General features: G+C 44.6%; 1 protein-coding gene and 5 pseudogenes across 1 annotated transcript; all 6 read right to left on the bottom strand.

The window, feature by feature from the left end:
• Window positions 1-5,836: 5,836 nt before the first annotated feature.
• Window positions 5,837-5,954, bottom strand: LOC146525071 (5S ribosomal RNA; annotated as a pseudogene).
• Window positions 5,955-6,192: 238 nt separating this feature from the next.
• LOC146525070 (5S ribosomal RNA) lies at window positions 6,193-6,311 on the bottom strand (annotated as a pseudogene).
• A 113-nt stretch (window positions 6,312-6,424) lies between these two features.
• On the bottom strand, window positions 6,425-12,307 carry LOC146525069 (uncharacterized). The gene is made up of 2 exons (XM_085160318.1): window positions 7,371-12,307; window positions 6,425-6,596 (listed from the first exon to the last, which is right to left on the bottom strand). Exons 1-2 carry the CDS (start codon window positions 8,672-8,674, stop codon window positions 6,425-6,427), a joined length of 1,476 nt encoding a protein of 491 aa, XP_085016444.1. The 5' UTR covers window positions 8,675-12,307.
• A 9,270-nt stretch (window positions 12,308-21,577) lies between these two features.
• On the bottom strand, window positions 21,578-21,696 carry LOC146525068 (5S ribosomal RNA; annotated as a pseudogene).
• A 243-nt stretch (window positions 21,697-21,939) lies between these two features.
• LOC146525067 (5S ribosomal RNA) lies at window positions 21,940-22,048 on the bottom strand (annotated as a pseudogene).
• A 243-nt stretch (window positions 22,049-22,291) lies between these two features.
• Window positions 22,292-22,410, bottom strand: LOC146525066 (5S ribosomal RNA; annotated as a pseudogene).
• Window positions 22,411-25,005: the final 2,595 nt, after the last annotated feature.

Below are 25,005 nucleotides of genomic sequence, written 5' to 3'. Positions count from 1 at the left end.
TTGACACCGGGTCCCAAGTGTCAATAATATCAGAGTCATTCTATTCTCGCTATCTTTCTCATAGAGAACTGTTCTCTATAAAAGAGGTACTAGACATCGAAGGTGCGGCTGGACAAAAGGTACCATATGTGGGGTACATTGAGGCTAAAGTTCAGTTCCCTGAAAGTGCTTGTGGCACAGACAAGTGTTTCAACATCTTAGCATTAGTTAGTCCAGATCAATCATACAATGATAAGTTTTCTCTTCTTGTGGGCACAAATGTGTTAGGTCCCATGATACAAGACTGTCAAAAAAAAGGTGGAGCAAAGTTCCTGCAGACTCTACCCATTGACACCAACTGGGTCATGGCATATACCGAATGTTTCAAACAGGCTGACCCCCAAGTAGACGAGGTCAAAGCCCTCCATGTTGCACTCTCCAGCAAGGTACCGGTGCATTTGAAACCAGGTGAGGTGTATACTTTGAAAGCCATCTGCCACACTAAACCTGGGAGTGATAAATTTCAGGCTCTTGTGTGTAGCTCGGAGGACACACCCACACCAGGGGGGCTTATCATCTATGACCAGATAGTTGATGTAAAACCTATGTCCCACTGTAAGTTTAAAGTTGCGGTCAAAAATGCCTCTCGGCGGGGCATCACACTGTATCCTGGGACAGCTATTGCTGAGTGCTCCCCCATTGATTGGGCAGTTCCCGTTGCACTCTCTGATCTGAACCCCCAGCCCAAAGATGCTCCTCTGCAGGCACATTCCCTGCTAGCTTCTCACCGCGAAGACGGTAGCCAATCTGCTGTGCCTCTTGGCCTTGATTTTGGGGACAGCCCGATATCACCACAATTTAAAGAGCACACACAGGCTAGAATTGTCAAAGAAGCATCAGATGCTTTCTCGAAACATGATCTTGACGTTGGTAGTATGGCGGGGGTCAGTCATCGCATTGAGTTAGAACCTCATGTCCCATTCAAAGAGCGGACAAGACGTGTTTCGCCCGCTGATTTCAATGACTTGAAAAGACACCTCCAAGACCTTTTGGCAGCAGGCATTATAGAGGAGTCACATAGCCCCTATGCCTCTCCAGTAGTGCTTGTTAGGAAAAAGAATGGGGAACTGCAAATGGTTGTAGATTATCGGAGACTAAACAACCTCACCAAAAAGGACACATACCCATTGCCTCGTATAGAGGAGACGTTCACTCTGCTCTCTGGTTGAAAATGGTTCACTGTTTTAGATCTCAAGAGCGGGTACTATCAACTTGAAGTTGAGCCATGTGATCGACCCAAGACAGCATTTACAACGCCGTTTGGAACATGGCAATTTCGGAGGATGCCTCAAGGCTTGACTAACTCCCCTGCCACGTTTCAACGGACCATGGAGAAAGTGATGGAGGGAATTAACCTCCAGGAGGTTGTTGCATTTCTAGATGACCTCATAATCTTCTCCAACTCACTGGAAGAGCATGAAGAGTGGGTGATGAAGGTCCTTAAGCGCATTGCTGAGTTTGGTCTGAAGTTATGCCCCTTCTAAATGCAAGTTCTTCCAAACCTCCGTGAAATATCTGGGGCATGTAATATCTGCCCAGGGGATCCAGCCTGACCCAGACAAAATTACTGCTGTGAAAGACTGGCCATGCCCACAAACTGCCAAAGAGCTTCGGTCATTTCTAGGTTTCATGGGGTATTACAGGCGGTTTGTGAGGGATTATTCTTGCATTGTCAGGCCTCTCAATGACTTGTTAAAGGGAGAACTAGCCCCCTGGCATAAAAGCCAAAAACACTGGCCACGAACAAAGTCACCCTCACTTGGGGCAAAACGGACCCCTGCCTGCCAGGCTGCTTTTGGCCTTATTGTTGAAAAACTGATTTCAGCACCTGTTCTGGCTTTCGCCAACTGGCAGCTCCCGTACGTACTACACACAGATGCCAGTATGTCAGGCCTGGGGGCAGCGTTGTATCAGGTTCAAGACGGCCAGACTCGAGTAGTAGCTTATGCTAGTCGTGGCCTCTCCAAAAGCGAAAAGAATTACCCTGTACATAAATTAGAATTTCTCGCCCTCAAGTGGGCAGTAAGTGAGAAGTTCCATGATTATTTGCATGGGGCTAATTTCAAGGTGCTGACTGATAACAACCCTCTGACATATGTGTTGACCAGTGCGAAGCCTGATGCTACAAGTCACAGATGGCTTGCTGCTCTGTCGCTTTACAACTTTGACATACACTACAAATCTGGCCAACATAGCACTGATGCTGACGGGCTCTCTAGGAGACCTCATGGACCCTCAGAGGAGGACGAGGAGTCCCTGGAGACAGACAGAAAAATCTCCAGCATGCTGGAATGTGCTAGCTTGTCCCCTGAGGAGTTTAAAGTTCTCGATGGGGAGACAATGAGTACTGTGTGTAAGTGTCATAGTGTCAATGTCAACACGATCTTAGGTGAAGGCACACAAACAGTCGACACTGTAATCCCTGCCGTGGAAACACTCTTGTGCAATGACAGTGCCGTTCCTGATGACCTTGAGGATCCGATCCCCATACCTGGCCAGTCAGCCCTACCAGGAATGTCTATGGTGGACTGGTATCAGTTACAGAGAAGTGACAGCTCTTTAGCCCGCATCATTTTTACGGGAGAAATCCAAGTTACTTCTAGTTGAGGGGGTGCTATACCGTAGAGTTTTTAATCAAAAGGGGGAGGCCTTCCATCAACTTGTCATCCCTAATAGCCATCGAGAGAGAGCCTTCCAAGGTGTTCATGACGAGACAGGTCACATGGGTATTGAGAGAACCTTAGAACTGGCTAGAGCGAGGTTTTACTGGCCAAATATGGCTAGCTACATTGAGAACAAATGTAAAACATGTGAGAGGTGTGTGAAACGAAAGGCACAAGTGCAGAAAGCTTCTAAACTTGTCAACATCAAAGTCAGTGGTCCCCTTGAGTTAGTGTGCATAGATTTTCTGACAATAGAACCCGATTCGAGAGACACCAGGAACATCCTAGTACTAACTGATCATTTTACAAAATATGCACAGGCATATCCCACGAGAGATCAGACAGCAAAAACGGTGTCCACAGTGTTATGGGAGAACTTCATCAGTCACTACGGGTTTCCTCACAGAATCCATAGTGATCAAGGTGCTTGTTTTGAATCTGAAATAGTGGCAGAGCTTTGTAAACTAGCAGGGATTACAAAGTCCCGTACAACACCCTACCATCCACGTGGAAATCCAGTGGAAAGATTCAACAGGGCTCTGTTGGACCTCCTCGGAACTCTGGAGGATAAGAAAAAAGAGGAGTGGAGGAAGTATGTTCGCCCCCTTGTACATGCTTATAACTGTACAAAACATGACGCAACTGGAGAAGCGCCCTTCCTTCTGATGTTTGGGAGAGAGCCACGCCTTCCGATTGACCTCTGTTTTGGACTTAGTCCACGTGGCCACAGCACCAGAATGCATATTCAGTATGTACGAGAACTAAAGAGTAGGCTGAAGTATGCATACAACCTAGCCTCAAGAAATGCTGAGAAGAGACAATTGTTGAACAAAAGACGCTGGGATGCTAAGGTTACTGCCCTTCCATTGGAAGTGGGTGACAGAGTCCTGGTAAGGAATCTGAGCCTCAGAAAGAAACACAAAATCTCTGATAAGTGGGAACCTATTGTGCACATCGTTGTTAAGCAGCCGGATGAGTCTATCCCAGTTTATGTGATTAGGCCAGAGGATGCAGAGGGCAGAGAGCGAGTTCTGCATTGTGACATGCTTCTTCCCTGTGGGTTCCTACCGGTTAACCTGCAATGTGACAGTCAGTATGTGCTAACCAGTTCGGTTCAACCTCTCATCAGAGCGGATGCAGGGAGCAACACAGAAGAAACTCAGCTGGAGGAGGAGTTTGGGCAAGACGAGGAAATAAACTTTACATCCAGCCAATTTTCTGACAATGACTTGTTGGCGGATCAAAGGGATGTTCTGGGAGAACAGGAGGCGTCCCAGCCACAGTATCCTCTGAATCCTGGGGCACCTGAATTCATTCTAGATCTGACAGGATCGGAGACAGCAAACGCTGAGGAGGTGCTCAGCCCAGCCTCAACATGTGGTAGGCCACAAAGGAGGAGAGTGCCACCGGCTTACCTCAGTGACTATCAGGTCGGCTACAAAGTTGATTGTAAGCATCACAGTTTCAATGCGCCGATGACACTTGCATTGCTCAATAACTTTTTCCTGTCATTACAGCAACAGATTGCTGGGTTAGTGCAATCTCTGTCCGGGGATAGTGACAGGGACGTCACACTTTAAGCAGGGGTGGATGTAACCCAGTGTTAATTTGGTTATCTGATATTGTGTGATATTCAGTATATATGTATATATCTATATTGGGTGTTCAGTTATAAAATGTTCTTCAATGATTTTGAGGTTTTTTTTATTGCTATTGGTTTGCGGCTGCTTTACGACAGTCAACTGTGGTAGTACATCCTAGCGGGAGGGGCTATGAGCTCAAGTGGCTTGCAGCTGTGCTAGAGAGCAAGCTTGGGTGAGCTAGCGGGGAATATCTCCTTCTGCAGTAGCCTTAAAAAAAGACTATTGTTCGTTCTCCTGCCAGGTAAAAATCTGTTTCGTATGTATATTATACTATTCCATGTGTTATCATGTGTTTGCTATGATGTGATGAGTAGTAATGGTTATTAAGGTGCTAATCGCTAATCGGGGATAAGCTAGAAAGCTCGACATTTAGCCGCCATGCTAAGCGGACGTTGGTAGCCAAGTTCGTATGTCACCGTGGGGTTATGAGCTCACGTGGCTTGTAGCTGTGCTAGAGAGCAAGCTTGGGTGAGCTAGCGGGGAATATCTCCTTCTGCAGTAGCCTTAAAAAAAGACTATTGTTCGTTCTCCTGCCAGACGCCTTACTGCTGTGCTGCCGTACTACTGTGCTGTCTCGCTGGTGCCATTAAAGGACCGGCGGCTGCCATCCATTCATCCATCTGGACCTCGATTATTTGGACTGAAGTACTCACACACACGCCCGCACTCAGTGCCATACACTCTCTTTATTTTGCTGGCCAGCTAACACCATTGTTTATTTTTTTCTTTTTGCATTCACAAAGACTATCCAAAGACATTTTGGTTATTGTCAAATAGACACTCTCTGATTACGGACGGAGGAGGTTGTGGTGTTACAACCCCAGGACTGAGAAAAAAGACTCTTTACATAATATATTCACTTGTCTCCTGGTTAGGAGAAGTGACTATTGATGGAAATATTTTTTCTTCTTCTTGTCTTTGTTTACATTGTATCCCAGAGAAGTTTTAAGTTGTTCAGGTTGAAACATTTGCACAGAAAGTCTGTTAAGTTTCCTTTGATGTATCAGTGTCAAGCTGATGTTTAAGAGGGTATGTTAAGGACAGATGTGCTCCAGTCCATCAATCCTTTAAAGTGCTGGACACCGATGGTATATTGCCATCAGACCCTAAATAAATTGTCCTCTGCTGTTATCCATATTGCTTCACTCTTGTGAGTAGACGTATTGGTTACAATACCACGCCTGTTCTCATCTGATCTCGGAAGCTAAGCAGGGTCGGGCCTGGTCAGTACTTGGATGGGAGACCGCCTGGGAATACCAGGTGCCGTAAGCTTTTGCACTTCAACACACCAATGACAGTTTAAATATTGAAACGGATTTGAGGCACTCTTTAAGTTCGTGTATTTCCTAAATATTTCGTTGTTGTGGTTTTTTTGTTTTGTTTTGCACAGAAGCGAAATGCAATCAGAAGTGTTGTCATGAAGCTTTTCCTGAAGCTGCCTCCACTGAGTGAGCAGCGGCACCCTCTGAAGTTTGCGTGTGGAAGTGCAAAAGCTTCCAGCACCTGGTATTCCCATGCGGTCTCCCATTCAAGTACTGACCAGGCCCGATCCAGCTTAGCTTCCGAGATCAGACGCGATTGGGCGTGTTCAGGGTGGTGTGGCGTAAGCGAGTGAAGACCGCTATAAAAGACCTTTTATACTTGGTAAATGTAACACAGTTTATAGTATTGTGCTAAGCTTCACATGTTACAGCCCGTTATCGAAGAAGCCTCTCACTTACGGCCATACCACGCCTGTTCTCATCTGATCTCTGAAGCTAAGCAGGGGCAATCTTACATAATAGCGTCACCTTCACCTTGCTGAGTGAGCAGCTGCGCCCTCTGCAGTTTGCGTGTGGAAGTGCAAAAGCTTCCACCACCTGGTATTCCCAGGCGGTCTCCCATTCAAGTACTGACCAGGCCCGACCCTGCTTAGATTCCACGATCAGACGCGATCAGGCGTGTTCAGGGTGGTGTGGCCGTAAGCAAGTGAAGACCGTTATAAAAGACCTTTCATACTTGGCAAATGTAACACAGTTTAAAATATAGTATTTTGCTAAGCTTCACATGTTACAGCCCGTTATCGAGGAAGCCTCTCACTTACGGCCATACCACGCCTGTTCTCATCTGATCTCTGAAGCTAAGCAGGGGCGATCCTGCATAGTAGCCGCCTTCACCTTGCTGAGTGAGCAGCGGCGCCCTCTGCAGTTTGCGTGTGGAAGTGCAAAAGCTTCCTGCATCTTGTATTCCCAGGCAGTCTCCCATCCAAGTACTGACCAGACACAACCATGCTTAACTTCCAAGATCAGACGCTGTTACGAGTTTATTCGTCTTATTCTGCAGTCAGATGTGAAGAAATAACACTCAGACACTTTTAGCAGTTTGACGTGCACGGGCGAGAGCTCAACGGAGACTCACACCCTGCAGCAGCTCTCTGCCTTTATTTATACATAGCATGAAGCATACAGAACAAGAAGTAACATGCTTATCTAGTCAAGCAGGCAGGTGTGACTTCTCGGAACGTTATGTCCTCAAAAAGTCGTTTCTTATTCTTGGGCGGCGGTTTCCTGTTATTGTCAGATAATGTGACAGCAAACAATTTCCGTTATTTTTGCAAAGAGCAAGCGATTAGTTGTGCAACTGGTTTAACATGAACAGAAATATAAACACTTTTAGCTTTAGTATATCAGTAATAATGAATAATAAAATGTCTTAAACTTAAAAGTCCTCTAACATTCCCTCCTGTTGTTTAAATTTCTGTAACGACTATACTGCTATGGGTTCAATTCATAAACTCTTGTCTAAGCATTTTTGGTTTGAACGTCATTTAACAGCCTTGGGTTTTAATTAAACTTCAACATCACCATACAACTCATCTTCCATTTGAGGCAGTGTTACATAGGCGCTGATTGAAATCAGCACCATCCTTGACACCATTTTCTTTAAACAGGGTATCACACATGTTGTAAAGACGCATAATAGCAAAAGTAAGATTCCAACAAAAACAAGTCCTTTAATTAATAGGGACTTCCAAGAACCACTTAACAGCCATGTGAGCCAATCTTCTGTGGTTGAGACATAGTCTTGTTGCTGAGCGTCTCTTAATTTTCTGAGTGTGTTCAATGCGTCGGTCATGTTTTGTGAGTGCACGTTGTCTGGAATATATGTACAGCACGTTGTGTTGAACAATACACACAATCCTCCTTTTTCAGCTAAAATCATGTCCAGTGCGACCCTGTGTTGCATTACAGTAATACGTATGGCGTCGATCTCTTCATTTTGTGCTTTGTTGATTTTCATGGAGGCATTTAGGAACAGTCCAAATCGGTAGTCAAGCGTCTCGATCCTGAGCATGTTTTTTCCAGTTCCCACCCAAGGGAACAGGGAGTGGAGAACTTTTTGACCGGTGGTCCATAATTTGAAGTTCTTAGGCACGTCTGATCCGTAAATTGCATCATGTGGTGACACTTCAACAGCTTCACGCTTCTTCCTTGCTGTGCCTGAGTGTGTGTCTGCTGTTATCTTGAAGGTGTGGTCTGAAATCAGTACTGGTGTACACAGACCGGTGGAGTTTGGTGGGAGCATAAAGTAGGTTTTAGGCCCGCAGGCCCAAGCGGCTCCCTGGACCCAGAAAGTTCCATTTTTGAAGGTGAGTGTTCCTGTGGATTGGGTCATGTCAAGGGTTTGTGTGCAGTTACGGTTGCGTCCGATTTTTCTGCTTCCGTCCGTGAAGTTGAAACATATTGGATACTGGATGTCAGGTGGTAGGATTATGGCGGACGATCTGCTTTTGGTGTTACTGGCGTTGACATTTACCCAATGCTTTTCATCACATGTGTAGTTCCAGTTTGTCAAGTTGTAGGCACAAAGGGTTGCTTGTTCGATGAGGACCCACCGCTGTGAAATTGGTTTCGTGACACGTTTGACGTCTGTGTCATTACACCATGGGATTAGGTCTTCCTTTTTTGTGCTTTGACCCTTTAGGGCTAGTCCTGTCGCCATTAAGTCTCGGTGTGAGCAGTTGCCAGTTATTGCTTTGTTGAATATGCACATGGTTTCCTCTGTTGTAGGTGGTATTCCATATATTGTCGCGTGTATGGCTGTGGTTGGCAGGTGTGAACACACATAGCACTCTGTGCTGTTGTCGGCACGTGTTCTGTCGTGCACATACCTATACCACGCGTTGTTCATCCATGGGTGGTTATGGTCTTGATTCAGGTCGCGCAGGTGCGAATTGTCATGTGTCCATCTTTTTTGCAGGTGGTGTTGTTCACCTCCTCTCATCCAGGTGAGTGTTAGTAGGCTCACCAGGAATGCAATGCCGGCCACTAGGAGGACGAGTGTCTTCATGATGACCAGACACACCTAGACCTCTGGTGAGTAGACTATTGGCGAGAAGAAAAAGGGCGGGATATACCCAATCGGCCCTCCCTTCACCAATAGATCACCTAGAAGCTAGGGGAGTTGGCGTCTAAGCGTTTGGATTGTCACTCACTTTTTTACAGTGGCTTTGATGGATCCAGGATGGTCTTTCTGCTATTTTGCAGGCAGTTGGTGTGGTGAGTAGGACTTGGTAAGGACCCTCCCACCTTGGTGAACTCCAATTCTTTCTCTGGAGTACTTTGATCAGGATCCAATCACCTGGTTTTAACCTGCAAGACACTGAAGAGATATCACTCGGCAGTTGGTTGTTTAGCACAATCTCTTTATTTTCAAGCAGTTTAGTCATCCATTCAGCTAGGGTAGTTTCCCTTATTGACTTGTCAATGGGCTCACTTGTGATTGGTAATGGGAATGGTCTACCATGGATGATTTCAAAAGGTGTGAGTTTCTGAGAATTTTGTGTTAATCTCATCAACATTTTTACTAGGCCTACGCACTCGGGCCATGGCCTTCCTGTTTCTTCCATGCATTTTCTTAATCTCTGTTTTATCGTGCCGTTAGTTCTTTCCACTAGTCCGGCACTTTGTGGATGGTATGCACAGTGATGTTTGATGCTAAATCCTAGAGCTTCAGAGACTTTGCTGATTATGTCATTAACAAAATGTGTTCCATTGTCTGACCTTATCAGACTGGGAATGCCGTATGTGGGGATGAAATGATTGCATAAGCACTTTGCTACTGAAATTGCATCTGCTCTTTTTACTGGATAGATTTCTGACCATTTGGAAAATACATCTATAATTACTAGAGCATATCTTGATCCTTGGCATTCGTTAAGTTCAATAAAATCCATGTGGATTGTATGGAATGGGTGAGGTGGTGTGGGAAAATGACCTCTTTTTGGTCTGAGGTTTCCCTGTGCATTGTGTTTTTGGCAAATCATGCATGTTCTGATAAATTCCTTTGCTGAATTTTCGAAATTTTGAGTGTAGAAGTGTTTAGAGAGAATATCTACCATTCCCCTCTTTGACACATGCGTTGAGCCGTGTGTCACTAATGCTGCTGTTTTGTGTAGGGATTTTGGTAGTATTGGTTTGCCATTACACGTCATTACGTCATTTTGTAGTTGTGCACCGCATTTTAGCCATTTCTTCTGTTCTGCAATAGATGCGGCTTTTTGTTCATTTTTTAGTACATCAAGTGGTATTAATTTTGAGGTTTCAGACATTAAAGTGTGTATAGGTTGATGTGCTGCCTTTTTTGCGACTTGGTCTGCAAAGTTATTGCCTTTAGTAATCTCTGAGTTATCTTTTTGGTGTGCAGCACATTTGCACAATGCCAACTGTTTTGGCAGTGTTATCACTTCCAATAGTTGTTTTAAAAGATTTCCGTGTTGCACAGGGTTACCGGTAGAAGTAACCATACCTCTATTCTGCCAGATTTTTGCAAAATGATGTACAGCCGCAAAGACATACTGACTGTCGGTGTGTATGTTGATGCTCTTTCCTTCATGCAACTGACATGCTCGCACAACAGCTGTAAGTTCTGCACTTTGTGCAGAGTTTGAGGAAGTTAAAGGTTGCGCTTCTAATACTGTATCTACTGTGGTTACTGCATAACCAACACAGTTTCGGCCAAAGCTATTTTTGGATGCTGAGCCATCTACAAAAATGTCAGTGAAACCAGCTTGTGGTGTGCTGTGAATGTCAGCACGTGGTTTCGTTTCCTCATCTAGTTTTTGCATACAGCAGTGTGTTTCACCGTCCTGTTCGGTGGGTAGAAGTGTGCTTGGATTCAATTGTCCGCATTTCTCGATGGTGATGTGTGACTGTGAGAGTAGAATTCCTACGTAGGAAAGCTGTCTTGCGTGTGTCAGATATGACAAGTTTGCTTGCAGTAAGATGGAGGTTACAGCATGGGGGACTTTGATAATTAATGTGTGTCCTAGAAACAATGTCAGCGGACTTCTTAACTGCCTCTGCTGCAGCTGCACAGGCCTGCACACATGAAGGTAATCCTGATGCAACTGAGTCTAACTTACACGAGTAAAATGCAAGTGGGCGTTGTTTGTCCCCGAAGGCTTGTGTTAGAACGGCCTTCATGTAGCCTGCGCCTCGGTCTACATGCAAGTGGAAAGGCTTGTCATAATCTGGTAATGCTAAAACTGTACGTGTTTGCAATGCAAGTTTTAGGTCGTTAAACGCTTTTTCTGCTTCTGGTGTCCATTCTATTTTATCTTTCAGTGCTAGGTTTTTTTCCATAGATTAGGTTTTGTAAAGGTTGAGCTAGTTTGGCGTATTCGGGTATCCAACATCTGCAGAAGTTGCAGAGACCTAAATAACTCATCACTTGTTGTTTCGTGAGTGGCTTTGGAGCATTTTGTACTGCTAGTTTTCTGCTGTCTAACAGTGTCTTTCCTTCCCCTGTGAGTTTGTGTCCGAGGTATGTGACCTCTGAGCTCCACAGTTGTAATTTGTGTTGTGAAACTTTGTGGCCCTGCTCAGCTAAATGACGTAGCACTGTCATTGTGTTCGCTTTACAGTCTGCTTGTGTGTTCCCTGTGATAAGTATGTCATCAACATACAAGAGAAACTGCCCAGGAGCTGGGAGTGCGTACAGTGACATAGATTTCTTTAATGCTTCTGCATACAGGGTGGGGCTGTTCTGGAAGCCCTGTGGTAGCCTTGTGTATGTGTACTTCTGACCGTCAAAAGTGAACCCGAACAGGTTTTGTGAGTCAGAGTGTAATGGTACAGAGAAGAATGGGTTTGATAGATCTATAACTGAAAACCATTGTTCCTTCGGTGTCACTTGATTCAGAATTGTGTGTGGGTTTGCTACCACGGGTGGGATCTGCTCTGTTATTTCATTTATTGCTCTTAGGTCATGTACTAGGCGGTATTTCCCGGTATTTGCTTTTTTCACTGGAAAAATAGGCGTATTACATGTCACTGTAGTTGTTTTCATTAAGATGCCTGCCTTTTCCATATCTGCAATTACTGGTCTGATCCCTGCTTTGGCTTCTGTTGTAAGGGGATATTGTGGCTTTACTGGCCTGTGAGTTGTGGTAGTTTTTACTACAACGGGATCTGCTCCTTTAATTAATCCTACATCTGTTGAACCTGCAGACCACAGTGTTGTGGGTAAGTGTTGTAGCTCTGGGTGTTGTTCTAAAGTGAGTGCACGTCAGTACTCGCTTTCTTCCTGCATGTGTACATCTGCGCTGTCAAGCATGTGGGTGGCTGGGTGTGTTGTGAGCACCCACCCTAATGTGTATCTCATGCATCCCATTCTATGGCCTTGAAGCCATCCCTCATGTGTTTCTTCAGTTTTCTCATATCTGTCCCTTTCAACTTGAGCGAGAACGTGGCCTAAATCTTTCCACTCAGTGCTGTCATTGTGTGCTATTGATACATGTGGTTTTGGCATCCTGTTTACGTGTTGCACTGTTTCTGGCTGAAGTACAGAGCAGACTGCATTACCACTTTGTGTGACATATAGGTGCTGCAATGTGAGCATTTGTGGGCCTAGTTTATGCACTTGTTGGTCATACACGGGGTCAGGACCTGGGCTCTGTTTGAACCTCAACGTGTTATGATATTCAGTAAAGTCTAGTTGCGTTGAGTGGGTTTGGAGGTAGCGATTCGCTATGTGTTGTAATGGTTCTAGAGGAGGCAGGTCTAATGTCCAGAAATAGTGAGGTTCTCCCTCTCCTGCACACACATTAATCTAATAGTCAGTTACAGTGGGGCAAAAAAGTATTTAGTCAGCCACCGATTGTGCAAGTTCCCCCACTTAAAATGATGACAGAGGTCAGTAATTTGCACCAGAGGTACACTTCAACTGTGAGAGACAGGATGTGAAAAAAAAATCCATGAATTCACATGGTAGGATTTGTAAAGAATTTATTCGTAAATCAGGGTGGAAAATAAGTATTTGGTCACCTCAAACAAGGAAAATCCCTGGCTCTCACAGACCTGTAACGTCTTCTGTAAGAAGCTTTTCTGTCCCCCACTCGTTACCTGTATGAATGGCACCTGTTTGACCTCATCATCTGTATAAAAGACACCTGTCCACAGCCTCAACCAGTCAGACTCCAAACTCCGCCATGGCCAAGACCAAAGGGCTTTCGAAGGACACCAGGAAAAGAATTGTAGACCTGCACCAGACTGGGAAGAGTGAATCTACAATAGGCAAGCAGCTTGGTGTGAAAAAATCAACTGTGGGAGCAATCATCAGAAAATGGAAGACATACAAGACCACTGATAATCTCCCTCGATCTGGGGCTCCACGCAAGATCTCATCCCGTGGGGTCAAAATGATCATGAGAACGGTGAGCAAAGATCCCAGAACCACACGGGGGGACCTGGTGAATGACCTGCAGAGAGCTGGGACCAAAGTAACAAAGGTCACCATCAGTAACACACTACAACGGCAGGGAATCAAATCCCGCAGTGCCAGACGTGTTCCGCTGCTGAAGCCAGTGCATGTCCAGGCCCGTCTGAAGTTTGCCAGAGAGCACATGGATGATACAGCAGAGGATTGGGAGAATGTCATGTGGTCAGATGAAACCAAAGTAGAACTTTTTGGTATAAACTCAACTCGTCGTGTTTGGAGGAAGAAGAATACTGAGTTGCATCCCAAGAACACCATACCTACTGTGAAGCATGGGGGTGGAAACATCATGCTATGGGGCTGTTTTTCTGCCAAGGGGACAGGACGACTGATCCGTGTTAAGGACAGAATGAATGGGGCCAAGTATCGTGAGATTTTGAGCCAAAACCTCCTTCCATCAGTGAGAACTTTGAAGATGAAACGAGGCTGGGTCTTCCAACATGACAATGATCCAAAACACACCGCCCGGGCAACAAAGGAGTGGCTCCGTAAGAAGCATTTGAAAGTCCTGGAGTGGCCTAGCCAGTCTCCAGACCTCAACCCCATAGAAAATCTGTGGCGGGAGTTGAAAGTCCGTGTTGCTCGGCGACAGCCCCAAAACATCACTGCTCTTGAGAAGATCTGCATGGAGGAATGGGCCAAAATACCAGCTACTGTGTGTGCAAACCTGGTAAAGACCTATAGTAAACGTTTGACCTCTGTTATTGCCAACAAAGGTTATGTTACAAAGTATTGAGTTGTATTTTTGTTACTGACCAAATACTTATTTTCCACCCTGATTTACGAATAAATTCTTTACAAATCCTACCATGTGAATTCATGGATTTTTTTTTTCACATTCTGTCTCTCACAGTTGAAGTATACCTCTGGTGCAAATTACTGACCTCTGTCATCATTTTAAGTGGGGGAACTTGCACAATCGGTGGCTGACTAAATACTTTTTTGCCCCACTGTATGTCCTGCCCTTTATTCAACATTAGTTTAGCATACAATTCAATTCAATTCAATTTTATTTATATAGCGCCAAATCACAACAAAAGTCGCCTCAAGGCGCTTCATAGATACAGAGAAAAACCCAACAATCATATGACCCCCTATGAGCAAGCACTTTGGCGACAGTGGGAAGGAAAAACTCCCTTTTAACAGGAAGAAACCTCCGGCAGAACCAGGCTCAGGGAGGGGCGGCCATCTGCTGCGACCGGTTGGGGTGAGAGAAGGAAGACAGGATAAAAGACATGCTGTGGAAGAGAGACAGAGGTTAATAACAGATATGATTCAACACAGAGAGGTCTGTTAATACATAGAGAGCGAGAAAGGTGACTGGAAAGGAAAAACTCAATGCATCATGGGAATCCCCCGGCAGCCTACATCTATTGCAGCATAACTAAGGGAGGATTCAGGGTCACCTGGTCCAGCCCTAACTATATGTTTTAGCAAAAAGGAAAGTTTTAAGCCTAATCTTAAAAGTAGAGATAGTGTCTGTCTCCCGAATCCATACTGGAAGCTGGTTCCACAGAAGAGGGGCCTGAAAACTGAAGGCTCTCCCTCCCATTCTACTTTTAAATACTCTAGGAACAACAAGTAGGCCTGCAGAGCGGGAGCGAAGTGCTCTAATAGGGTGATATGGTACTACAAGGTCATTAAGATACGATGGGGCCTGATTATTTAAGACCTTGTATGTGAGGAGCAGGATTTTGAATTCAATTCTGGATTTAACAGGAAGCCAATGAAGGGAAGCCAAAACAAGAGAAATATGCTCTCTCTTTCTAGTCCCTGTCAGTACTCTTGCTGCAGCATTTTGGATTAGCTGAAGTTTTTTCAGTGAGTTTTTTGGACATCCTGATAATAATGAATTGCAGTAGTCCAGCCTGGAAGTAATAAATACATGAACTAGTTTTTCAGCGTCACTCTGAGACAGGATATTTCTAATTTTAGAGATGTTGCGCAAATGGAAGAACGCAGTCTTACATATTTGTTTAATATGTGTGTTGAAGGACATATCCTGGTCAAAAATGACTCCAAGGTTCCTCACAGTGTTACTGGAGGCCAAGGTAATGCCATCCAGAGTAAGAATCTGGTTAGATACCATATTTCTAAGCTTTTCAGCGCCGAGTACAATGACCTCAGTTTTATCTGAGTTAAGAAGCAAAAAGTTAGTGGCCATCCAAGACTTTATGTCTTTAAGACATTCCTGCAGTTTAACTAATTGGTGTGTGTTATCTGGCTTCATGGACAGATAGAGCTGGGTGTCATCTGCATAGCAGTGAAAATGTATGCTATGTCTTCTAATGATGCTGCCTAGGGGAAGCATGTATAATGTAAACAGAATTGGTCCTAGCACTGAACCCTGTGGAACTCCATAATTAACCTCAGTGTGTGAAGAGGACTCTCCATTTACATGCACAAATTGGAGTCTATTAGATAGATACGATACAAACCACTGCAGTGCAATACCTGTAATACCTACAGCATGTTCTAATCGCTCTAACAGGATATTATGGTCAACAGTATCGAATGCTGCACTAAGGTCAAGAAGGACAAGCACAGAGATGAGTCCACTGTCAGAGGCCATAAGAAGATCATTTGTAACCTTCACTAAAGCTGTTTCTGTGCTGTGATGAACTCTGAAACCTGACTGAAACTCTTCAAATAAACCATTCCTCTGCAGATGATCTGTTAGCTGTTTGACAACTACTCTTTCAAGGATTTTTGATATGAAAGGAAGGTTGGAGATTGGCCTATAATTAGCTAAGACTGCTGGGTCTAGAGATGGCTTTTTGAGTAAAGGTTTAACTGCAGCCACCTTGAAGGCCTGTGGTACATAGCCGATTATTAGAGATAGGTTGATCATATATAAGATCGAAGAATTAATCAATGGCAGGACTTCTTTGAGCAGTTTTGTAGGAATGGGATCTAAAAGACACGTTGATGGTTTGGAGGAAGTAATTATTGAAGATAACTCAGAAAGATCGATTGGAGAAAAAGAGTCTAACTTAACATCAATGGTACTAAGAGTAGCTGTAGATAATATTACATCTGTGGGATGATTATTGGTAATTTTTTCTCTAATGATAAAAATTTTATTTGTGAAGAAGTTCATGAAGTCATCACTAGTTAACGTTAAAGGGATGGTTGGCTCAAAAGAGCTCTGACTTTTTGTCAGCCTGGCTACAGTGCTGAAGAGAAACCTGGGGTTGTTCTTATTTTCTTCAATCAGTGATGAGTAGTAAGCTGTTCTGGCTTTGCGGAGGGCTTTCTTATAAAGCAACAAACTATTTCTCCAGGCTAAATGATGATCCTCTAAATTTGTGACACGCCATTTCCTCTCCAGATTGCGAGTCATCTGCTTTAGGGTACGTGTTTGAGAATTATACCACGGGGTCAGGTACTTCTGATTAGAGACCTTAGTTTTCACTGGAGCTACAGTATCCAGAGTCGTACGTAGTGAGGAGGTGAAATTATTAACAAGATAATCGACCTCTGGTGGGGTAGCGTTCAGATAGCTGCTCTGCTCTATGTTGGTACAGGGCATTGACGATGATAACAGTGGCTGGATTATATTCTTAAACTTAGTTACAGCGCTTTCAGAAAGACATCTACTTTGATAAAGTCCACTCTCCACTGCTGCATAATCAATTATTGTAAATGTAAATGTTATCAAGAAATGATCAGACAGGAGAGGGTTTTCAGGAAACACTGTTAAATGTTCAGTTTCTATGCCATATGTTAAAACAAGATCTAGAGTGTGATTAAAGTGGTGGGTGGGTTCTTTTACATTTTGAGAGAAACCAATTGAGTCTAACAACAGATTAAATGCCATGTTGAGGCTGTCATTTTTAGCATCAACATGGATGTTAAAATCACCCACAATAATTATTTTATCTGAGCTCAGAACTAAATTAGATATAAAGTCTGAGAAATCAGACAGAAACTCTGTGTAAGGCCCAGGTGGACGATAGATGATTACAAGTAAGACTCGTTTCTGAGTTTCACAGCTGGGGTGGACAATGTTAAGCATCAGGCTTTCAAATGAATTAAAAGTCTGTCTTGGTCTTTCATTAATTAATAGACTGGTGTGAAAAATTGCTGCCACACCGCCCCCTCGACCTGTGCTTCGAGATTTCTGGTAGTTAGAATGACTCGGGAGTGTTGATTCATTTAAACTAACATAATCATCCTGCTGCAACCAGGTTTCTGTAAGGCAGAGTAAATCAATTTGTTGATCAATTATTAAGTCATGTACTAACAGAGACATGCCTTCCGGTCCTGGTATTATGCCGATTTGCAATTTTTCTAGTGCATCTCTCCCTAGAAGGTTAACTGGGCAAGATGTGTCATATATACATTGGTTTTTGCAATTCCGTCCACTGTCTACATGCAGTAGCAATAAGCCTTCTGTTAAAGGTTTAACGCTGGTGTGCCCTGATGCTGATTTAACTATCAGGGTGTCACTGGAGAATTTCAGGTCTGGTGGTTTTTTGTTTAATACTGTTTTGCATGCTCCAGTGTCACACAGCATGGTCATAGGTTGGCCGTTTACATGAATAATTACTGTCGGTTTATGTTCGGATCCTAGGAGTAATTGTTCTATGTTATAGATTTCGGCGTCATCTCCTGTGTTCTGTTCATCTTCAGTATTTTGCTCTAGTCACATACTCTGTCTGTCACTGTGATCCTCGCTTTTGTTTTTACAGTGTCGTGCAAAATGTCCTTCCTTTGACTGACCACGTCGGCGCCGCTGCCTTCCACGCGGCCGGCCTCCGCACCCCCGTCACCTGGGTCGCCGCCGTTGCCGTCCGCACGGTCGGCCCCCTGAACTGCTTTCACGTCGCCGCCGTGGCCTTCCTCGCGGCCGGCCTCCGGACCCCCGTCGCCTGGGTCGCCGCCGTTGCCGTCTGCACGGTCGGCCCCCTGAACTGCTTCCACGTCGCCGCCGTGGCCTTCCTCGCGGCCGGCCCCCGGACCCACTTCGTCTGAGTCGCCGCCGTTGCCTTGCGCACGGTCGGCCTCCGGACCCCCGTCACCTGGGTCGCCGCCGTTGCCGTCTGCACGGTCGGCCCCCTGAACTGCTTTCACGTCGCCGCCGTGGCCTTCCTCGCAGTCGGCCCCCGGACCCCCTTCGTCTGAGTCGCCGCCGTTGCCTTCCGCACGGTTTTGGTGGTTTTGTTTCTTGTTGGGCTGTCTGGTGCCAGCCTTTGAGGGGGGGGTACTGTCCCACTTTGACTGTTTGTGTTTTCTATTAGTGATTTTGGTTCTGTTCCTCCTGTTTAGTGTATTCTGTTCTGCCATCTATTCCTGTGTTAAGTCCACGTTTCCTAGTCTGTGTCTTTGCGTGTGTGTGTTTCCTGTTTTATTGTGAAGGGCTGCGTCTTATGTGAGTGTTTTCAGTTTGCCTCCCTAGTCTCGTCACGTTTATCACTCCCAGCTGTGTCCCCCACCTGTGTGTAATCTCCCTGTGTTCTCTGAGTGTTTTTAAGTCGTGTCTTCTGTCTTAGTCGTTGCTGGTTCGTCTGTGTTGTTTCCCCTCCGTCTCCCTGCGTTTCTCCATCCATCTCTCTGTGTATATTTTCCCCGGACCTCCCTGCATCTTTGTTCTGGTTTGTTTTGTTAGTTTGCACAGTTTAGGTTTTCTGTTACAGCTTCACCCATGCCATTTCTGTTGTATTTACTTTTGTAAATAAATACTCACCTGCACCAGAGCAGCCGCTTCCGGGTCCTAAATAATCACCACACGGCTTGCCCCGGCAGACCGTGACAGAATCCTGTTGCAGGATCCACAGTAAAAACACCTCCTTTTTCTTTCTTTTTCAACACTCTGTTTGCATGTTCTGCATATTGCAGAGCATCTGTTAGGGTTCCAGTGTTTTGTGTCACCCAGTGTTTTTTGACATGGGCCCTGACTGTGGGAAGGAGACCATTTAGGAATGCATTCTTTAGCTGTTGTTGGAAAGGTGTTTGTGGACCTTCTGTATAATCAAGTCCTGAATGCTGTCTGAAAACCGGGCGTAACCGGTCAAGGAAGTCCGAGGCTGTCTCGGCTTCTTTTTGTTTTACCTCTCCTATCTTTCCATAATGTGCTCTTGGGGCTAGGAGAACCCTGATCCGCTCGTACAGCTGGTTCAATTGGGTTTCCAACTCTGGTGCTGAGGCGGCAAGGAGTTGCCCTTGGGCATCTGTCCCTGTGAAATCGCCCTTTACTGTCCCCATTTTTAAACCCAATAAATCTTGTATGACTTGGACCATTTTGTGACCATTTAGGAGCCATTGTTGCCTAATCAACTCAACTGCATCTTTCCACTGTTGAAAGCCTTCATTTAGTGGTGGGACGTCTTTTAGCACGTTTTGTCTGTCTGTTTGGGACCATGCTCTAAAAGTGTACAGGAATGGGTTATTGTCTCTCTCCGCGTCCGCACCGCCTGTTAGCTGTCCGTATCTAGGATTAGGTCTGGCTATCATTGGAAACAGTCCAGAGGGTCCAGGGGGGTCAGGGAATCCCCCCATGTCCCTGCCTGACAGGTCTTTCCCTATGTCTTCCTGTTCTTTCTGTGGGTTCCCTGTCATGTAGTTTAAAGCGCTTCTGGCTTGTGCATAGGGGTTGGATTGGTTAGTGAACGGGTTTTTGGGCTGTGGCTGTGGGGCTGATGGTGTTGGTACATAAGGTGGCGGCTGTAAGTTTTGTGATGCGGCTTCCTTCATCTTTTGTTTTTTCTGTCTATTTTCGCTACGTCTATTTTCTTCCTCGTTCCATGCCTTATAATATTGAAAATGTTTTACACGTTTTATTTTCTTTTTAGGATTCTTTTCAGCATTTATTTCCGCTTGGAGAGCATCTTTTAGACTATTTAGTGCAGAGAGACTGCATTTTCCCTCCCACGAGGAACATACAGTCTTTTTAGGATGTCTCCATCTACATGCACTAGTTTGTCCGGCGCCTGGACACTTTTTCTCTAGCCACTGCTCGACAGCAGTGAGTTTGGTGGGCTGATTACCCATGGTCACTAATTTGTTTGAAATGTTTAGGTATCTGAGAATTACAGGTCTTCAAACTTTTATACAAACACAACCGTGGTGCTTTCTCTGGCACGAGGGATGAGGGAGGTTATTAACACAGCCTTCTACTTTCAAGCTATCCTTGAAAGCGGTGTTAATTTTGTGTGATGAAGCACAACCTTTTCCTCGTCCCACCAGTACGTGGGCAACCAACGGTAAACAATACGGTGGAATAGTTCAGCCTCCTTATTGTGCTGTAAATGCAACTTATTCCACCAACAAAACAGTAAAAGACAAATATTTCGCGCTTTAAAGGTTTTTATTATGACACTTTCCCTCTAAAATAGCTACCAGCCCTCCTTCAGGCGAGCATTTACTTTTAGATTTTCCTATAATAGCTACCAGTCCTCTCTTAGGACGAGCGTTTACATGTAGGAACTTCCTATAATAGCTACCAGTCCTCTCTTAGGACGAGCGTTTACATGTAGGAACAGTGTCAACTCTTATTCGATTTTTCGCAATATGTGGGTGAGTGTTAAATATTCACCTGATTTGTTTCTAGTTGATCAGGTCTGCTCCATCAATCCCCAACGCCGTGGACCACTTGTAAGAACGCTGGCCAGAGCCCGAATTTACGCCTCTGGACTTTATCCCCTTCCTGGAGGGGAGCGGTCGACCGACTTCAGTGCGGGCTTCTCACGACGTCAGGAGTTGATGAAGTTTTCCTGTGGGAGCATACAAAAATGTTTACGTCCCACTCCGGCTCGAAGGACCAATTAAATGTTATGAGTTTATTCGTCTTATTCTGCAGTCAGATGTGAAGAAATAACACTCAGACACTTTTAGCAGTTTGACGTGCACGGGCGAGAGCTCAACGGAGACTCACACCCTGCAGCAGCTCTCTGCCTTTATTTATACATAGCATGAAGCATACAGAACAGGAAGTAACATGCTTATCTAGTCAAGCAGGCAGGTGTGACTTCTCGGAACGTTATGTCCTCAAAAAGTCGTTTCTTATTCTTGGGCGGCGGTTTCCTGTTATTGTCAGATAATGTGACAGCAAACAATTTCCGTTATTTTTGCAAAGAGCAAGCGATTAGTTGTGCAACTGGTTTAACATGAACAGAAATATAAACACTTTTAGCTTTAGTATATCAGTAATAATGAATAATAAAGTGTCTTAAACTTAAAAATCCTCTAACAGACGCGATCGGGCGTGTTAAGGGTGGTGTGGCCGTAAGAGAGTGAAGACCGCTATAAAAGACCTTTTATACTTGGCAAATGTAACACAGTTTGAAATATAGTATTCTGCTGAACTTCACATGTTTCAGCCCGTTATCGAGGAAGCCTCTCACTTACGGCCATACCACGCCTGTTCTCATCTGATCTCTGAAGCTAAGCACGGGCGGTCCTGCATAGTAGCGTCACCTTCACCCTGCTGAGTGAGCAGCGGCGCCCTCTGCAGTTTGCGTGTGGAAGTGCAAAAGCTTCCAGCACCTGGTATTCCCAGGCGGTCTCCCATCCAAGTACTGACCAGACCCGACCCTGCTTAGATTCCGCGATCAGACGCGATCGGGCGTGTTAAGGGTGGTGTGGCCGTAAGCGAGTGAAGACCGCTATAAAAGACCTTTTATACTTGACAAATGTAACACAGTTTTAAATATAGCATTCTGCTAAGCTTCACATGTTACAGCCCGTTATCGAGTAAGCCTCTCACTTACGGCCATACCACGCCTGTTCTCATCTGATCTCTGAAGGTAAGCAGGGGCGGTCCTGCATAGTAGCGTCACCTTCACCCTGCTGAGTGAGCAGCGGCGCCCTCTGCAGTTTGTGTGTGGAAGTGCAAAAGCTTCCAGCACCTGGTATTCCCAGGCGGTCTCCCATCCAAGTACTGACCAGGCCCGACCCTGCTAAGCTTCCGAGATCGGGCGTGTTCAGGCTGGTGTGGCCGTAAACGAGTGAAGACCGCTATAAAAAAACTTTTATACTTGGCAAATGTAACACAGTTTGAAATATAGTATTCTGCTAAGCTTCACATGTTACAGCCCGTTATCGAGGAAGCCTCTCACTTACGGCCATACCAAGCCTGTTCTCATCTGATCTCTGAAGCTAAGCAGGGGCGGTCTTGCATAATAGCGTTACCTTCACCTTGCTGAGTGAGCAGCGGCGCCCTCTGCAGTTTGTGTGTGGAAGTGCAAAAGCTTCGAGCACCTGGTATTCCCAGGCGGTGTCCCATCCATGTACTGACCAGGCCCGACCCTGCTTAGTTTCCGAGATCAGACACGATCGGGCGTGTTAAGGGTGGTGTGGCCGTAAGCGAGTGAAGACCACTATAAAAGAACTTTTATAATTGGCAAATGTAACACAGTTTGAAATTCAGTATTCTGCTAAGCTTCATGTTACAGCCCGTTATCGAGGAAGCCTCTCACTTACGGCCATACCACGCCTGTTCTCATGTGATCTCTGAAGCATGCATTGAGTTTTTCCTTTCCAGTCACCTTTCTCACTCACTATGTGTTAACAGACCTCTCTGTATTGAATCGTATCTGTTATTAATCTCTGTCTCTCTTCCACAGCATGTCTTTTATCCTGTCTTCCTTCTCTCACCCCAACCGGTCACAGCAGATGGCCGCCCCTCCCTGAGCCTGGTTCTGCCGGAGGTTTCTTCCTGTTAAAAGGGAGTTTTTCCTTCCCACTGTCGCCAAAGTGCTTGCTCATAGGGGGTCATATGATTGTTGGGCTTTTCTCTGTATCTATGAAGCGCCTTGAGGCGACATTTGTTGTGATTTGGCGCTATATAAATAAAATTGAATTGAAATTGAATTGAATTGAAGCTAAGCAGGGGCGGTCTTGCATAATAGCGTCACCTTCACCCTTCTGAGTGAGCAATGGCGCCCTCTGCAGTTTGCGTGTGGAAGTGCAAAAGCTTCCAGCAACTTGTATTCCCAGGCGGTCTCCCATCCAAGTACTGACCAGGCCCGACCCTGCTAAGCTTCCGAGATCAGACGCGTTCAGGGTGGTGTGGCCGTAAACGAGTGAATTTAAAGCTTTAAAGCTAAAGCAGGAACTGCACACCTAGCCATCAGAAGTGTGGCAGCATGAGTACTGTAAAGTTTTGTAGGGTCCTTGTTAAAAATTCTACGAGCACCACACCACATTTGTCATATAAAGTTCCATTTTTTACAGTTTTTTTGTTGAAATTATAAACTATATATTCTAGTTATCCACTTGTCAGTAGTTTTTGAGTAAATGGATGTCAGTGATAAATCAGTGGTGATTCACCTGCAAATGTTTTTAACAAACTTTGTTTTTTGTAGAATTCATCAGCAGCTGTGGAGAGATGCATTTGAATATCTTCTGGTTCCACTTCTCCTTACCTGGAAGCTGAGCATTGCTGATTTCTGACAAGGACACACACCTCAGCGCTTATCATGGGTGTTAAATCCTCCGTGCAGTAATTCCAGAGAAAACAAGAGAGCAACGACCACTCATTAAGACCAGCCAGAAATCTGTCCCTTTCTGGCAGCTGTGGAAACTTCCAATAAGAAAGTTTGCATTCTTAGAACAATGCTGGATCATGTGTGATGTGTCATCATATGAGGATATTACATTTTGACTTAATTCTGCTCAATCTGTTTTGATCGTTGATCCAGTATTTCAGCTTTGTGTTGTGCTGCAAGTTTAAAACCCATTGTCCTCATGAGCAAAGCATCTAACAACTCTCCTTAAAAAAGTCCATTGACTTTAACTGGACACAATGGTTTCCAGTGGGAGATACATTCATCACTCATCCGTGACACTGGAGAAGTCACCTGAGTGAGTGATAAAACAATTTTCCATGGAGAATCCAAAGGAACTAAACTTTGTTGTTTCTTTGGGCTCTATTTCAGCTCTAGCAGCATCTCTCAGAAGAAAACTGTTTTCCCAATAATCAGATGAAAAGATTGTTGAACCAGGTGGTATTCTCTGGAGTTTAAGACCAAGACTGAACTCAAACAGTGAATTGACATTAGACTGGAATTCATAAGATGAATAGAAATACTGCTGAAGCTGAATGATTCATTCATATATGATTTTTTTTCTCTAATTTTACTCTTCTTAAAAATAACTCATAAAACAAGTAAGAGACTTCCTCACTAAAATTTTAATTGTGTGTTAAAGAAGAAAGAGATTAGGAGGTAAAGTAGAGGATGCAGAGTCCACAGGGCTCGCAAAATTTCTGCCCTTCGGGCAGGGACTCTTCAGTCTTTGGTAGCCCAAAATAAATTTAAGTAGCCCGAATAAAAAAGAGAACAATTTTTTTGATTGATGTTAATCAAAAAATTGTTGAAACACAAATTACAACATTGTATAAAAATTATAATCATCAACTCAAATACTTGGTTCTAATTAAACAGAAATTTCTATGAACTTGTAAGAACTGTAGAACATGAATCAGTCTGTGTCAGATCCTGAATTTGAATTTTCCACTGAAGTCACGGGTTTTTGAAGTTTGCAAAGACTGCTAAATTGTGCCAGTGGTAGTTCACTCTTTGCAACATAGTACGCTGTTCTAAGCAGATTTTTCAGGTTTATTTTTAGTATGTTATTTGCAATTGGTGTTTGTTCTGGGAAAGATATTGCAGACTGAGCAATAATGCATTTCTTGCATTTCTCATGGGTTCTAACGGGGGCCTTTCTTAAAATTACTGGTCCCAGTAACAAAGGTGCTTGTCGACTCAGAAATCGAGGGAAAACCAACAACACACCCGGCAGAACATTATGTTATTTACATGGGTGCACATAAGTGGTCCGCATGTGCGCATTCGCTGTCAAAATAAAAGACGCGCACCAGATAAGAAGTTGCAACGCGCGTTTGCGTCCATATAAAAGGCACTGTTTTTGTCCGCTAGAGTGGGATTTTCACGGCACAT

Source organism: Neolamprologus multifasciatus, chromosome 1 (genome assembly GCF_963576455.1).
Source record: "Neolamprologus multifasciatus chromosome 1, fNeoMul1.2, whole genome shotgun sequence".
NCBI classification, from domain to species: Eukaryota; Metazoa; Chordata; class Actinopteri; order Cichliformes; family Cichlidae; genus Neolamprologus; species Neolamprologus multifasciatus.
Note: the sequence above shows the minus strand (reverse complement) of the source record. Positions and strands in the feature narration are given on the sequence as shown.

Excerpts from the sequence above, each read along its gene's own strand:
- LOC146525069 (XM_085160318.1), bottom strand. The coding sequence starts at position 8,674 with ATGAAGACACTCGTCCTCCTAGTGGCCGGCATTGCATTCCTGGTGAGC. Across the intron at positions 6,597-7,370 it reads GAAGATTGGCTCACATGGCT|TACTTGGATGGGAGACTGCC; the intron begins GTTAAGTGGTTC and ends GTGTCTGGTCAG.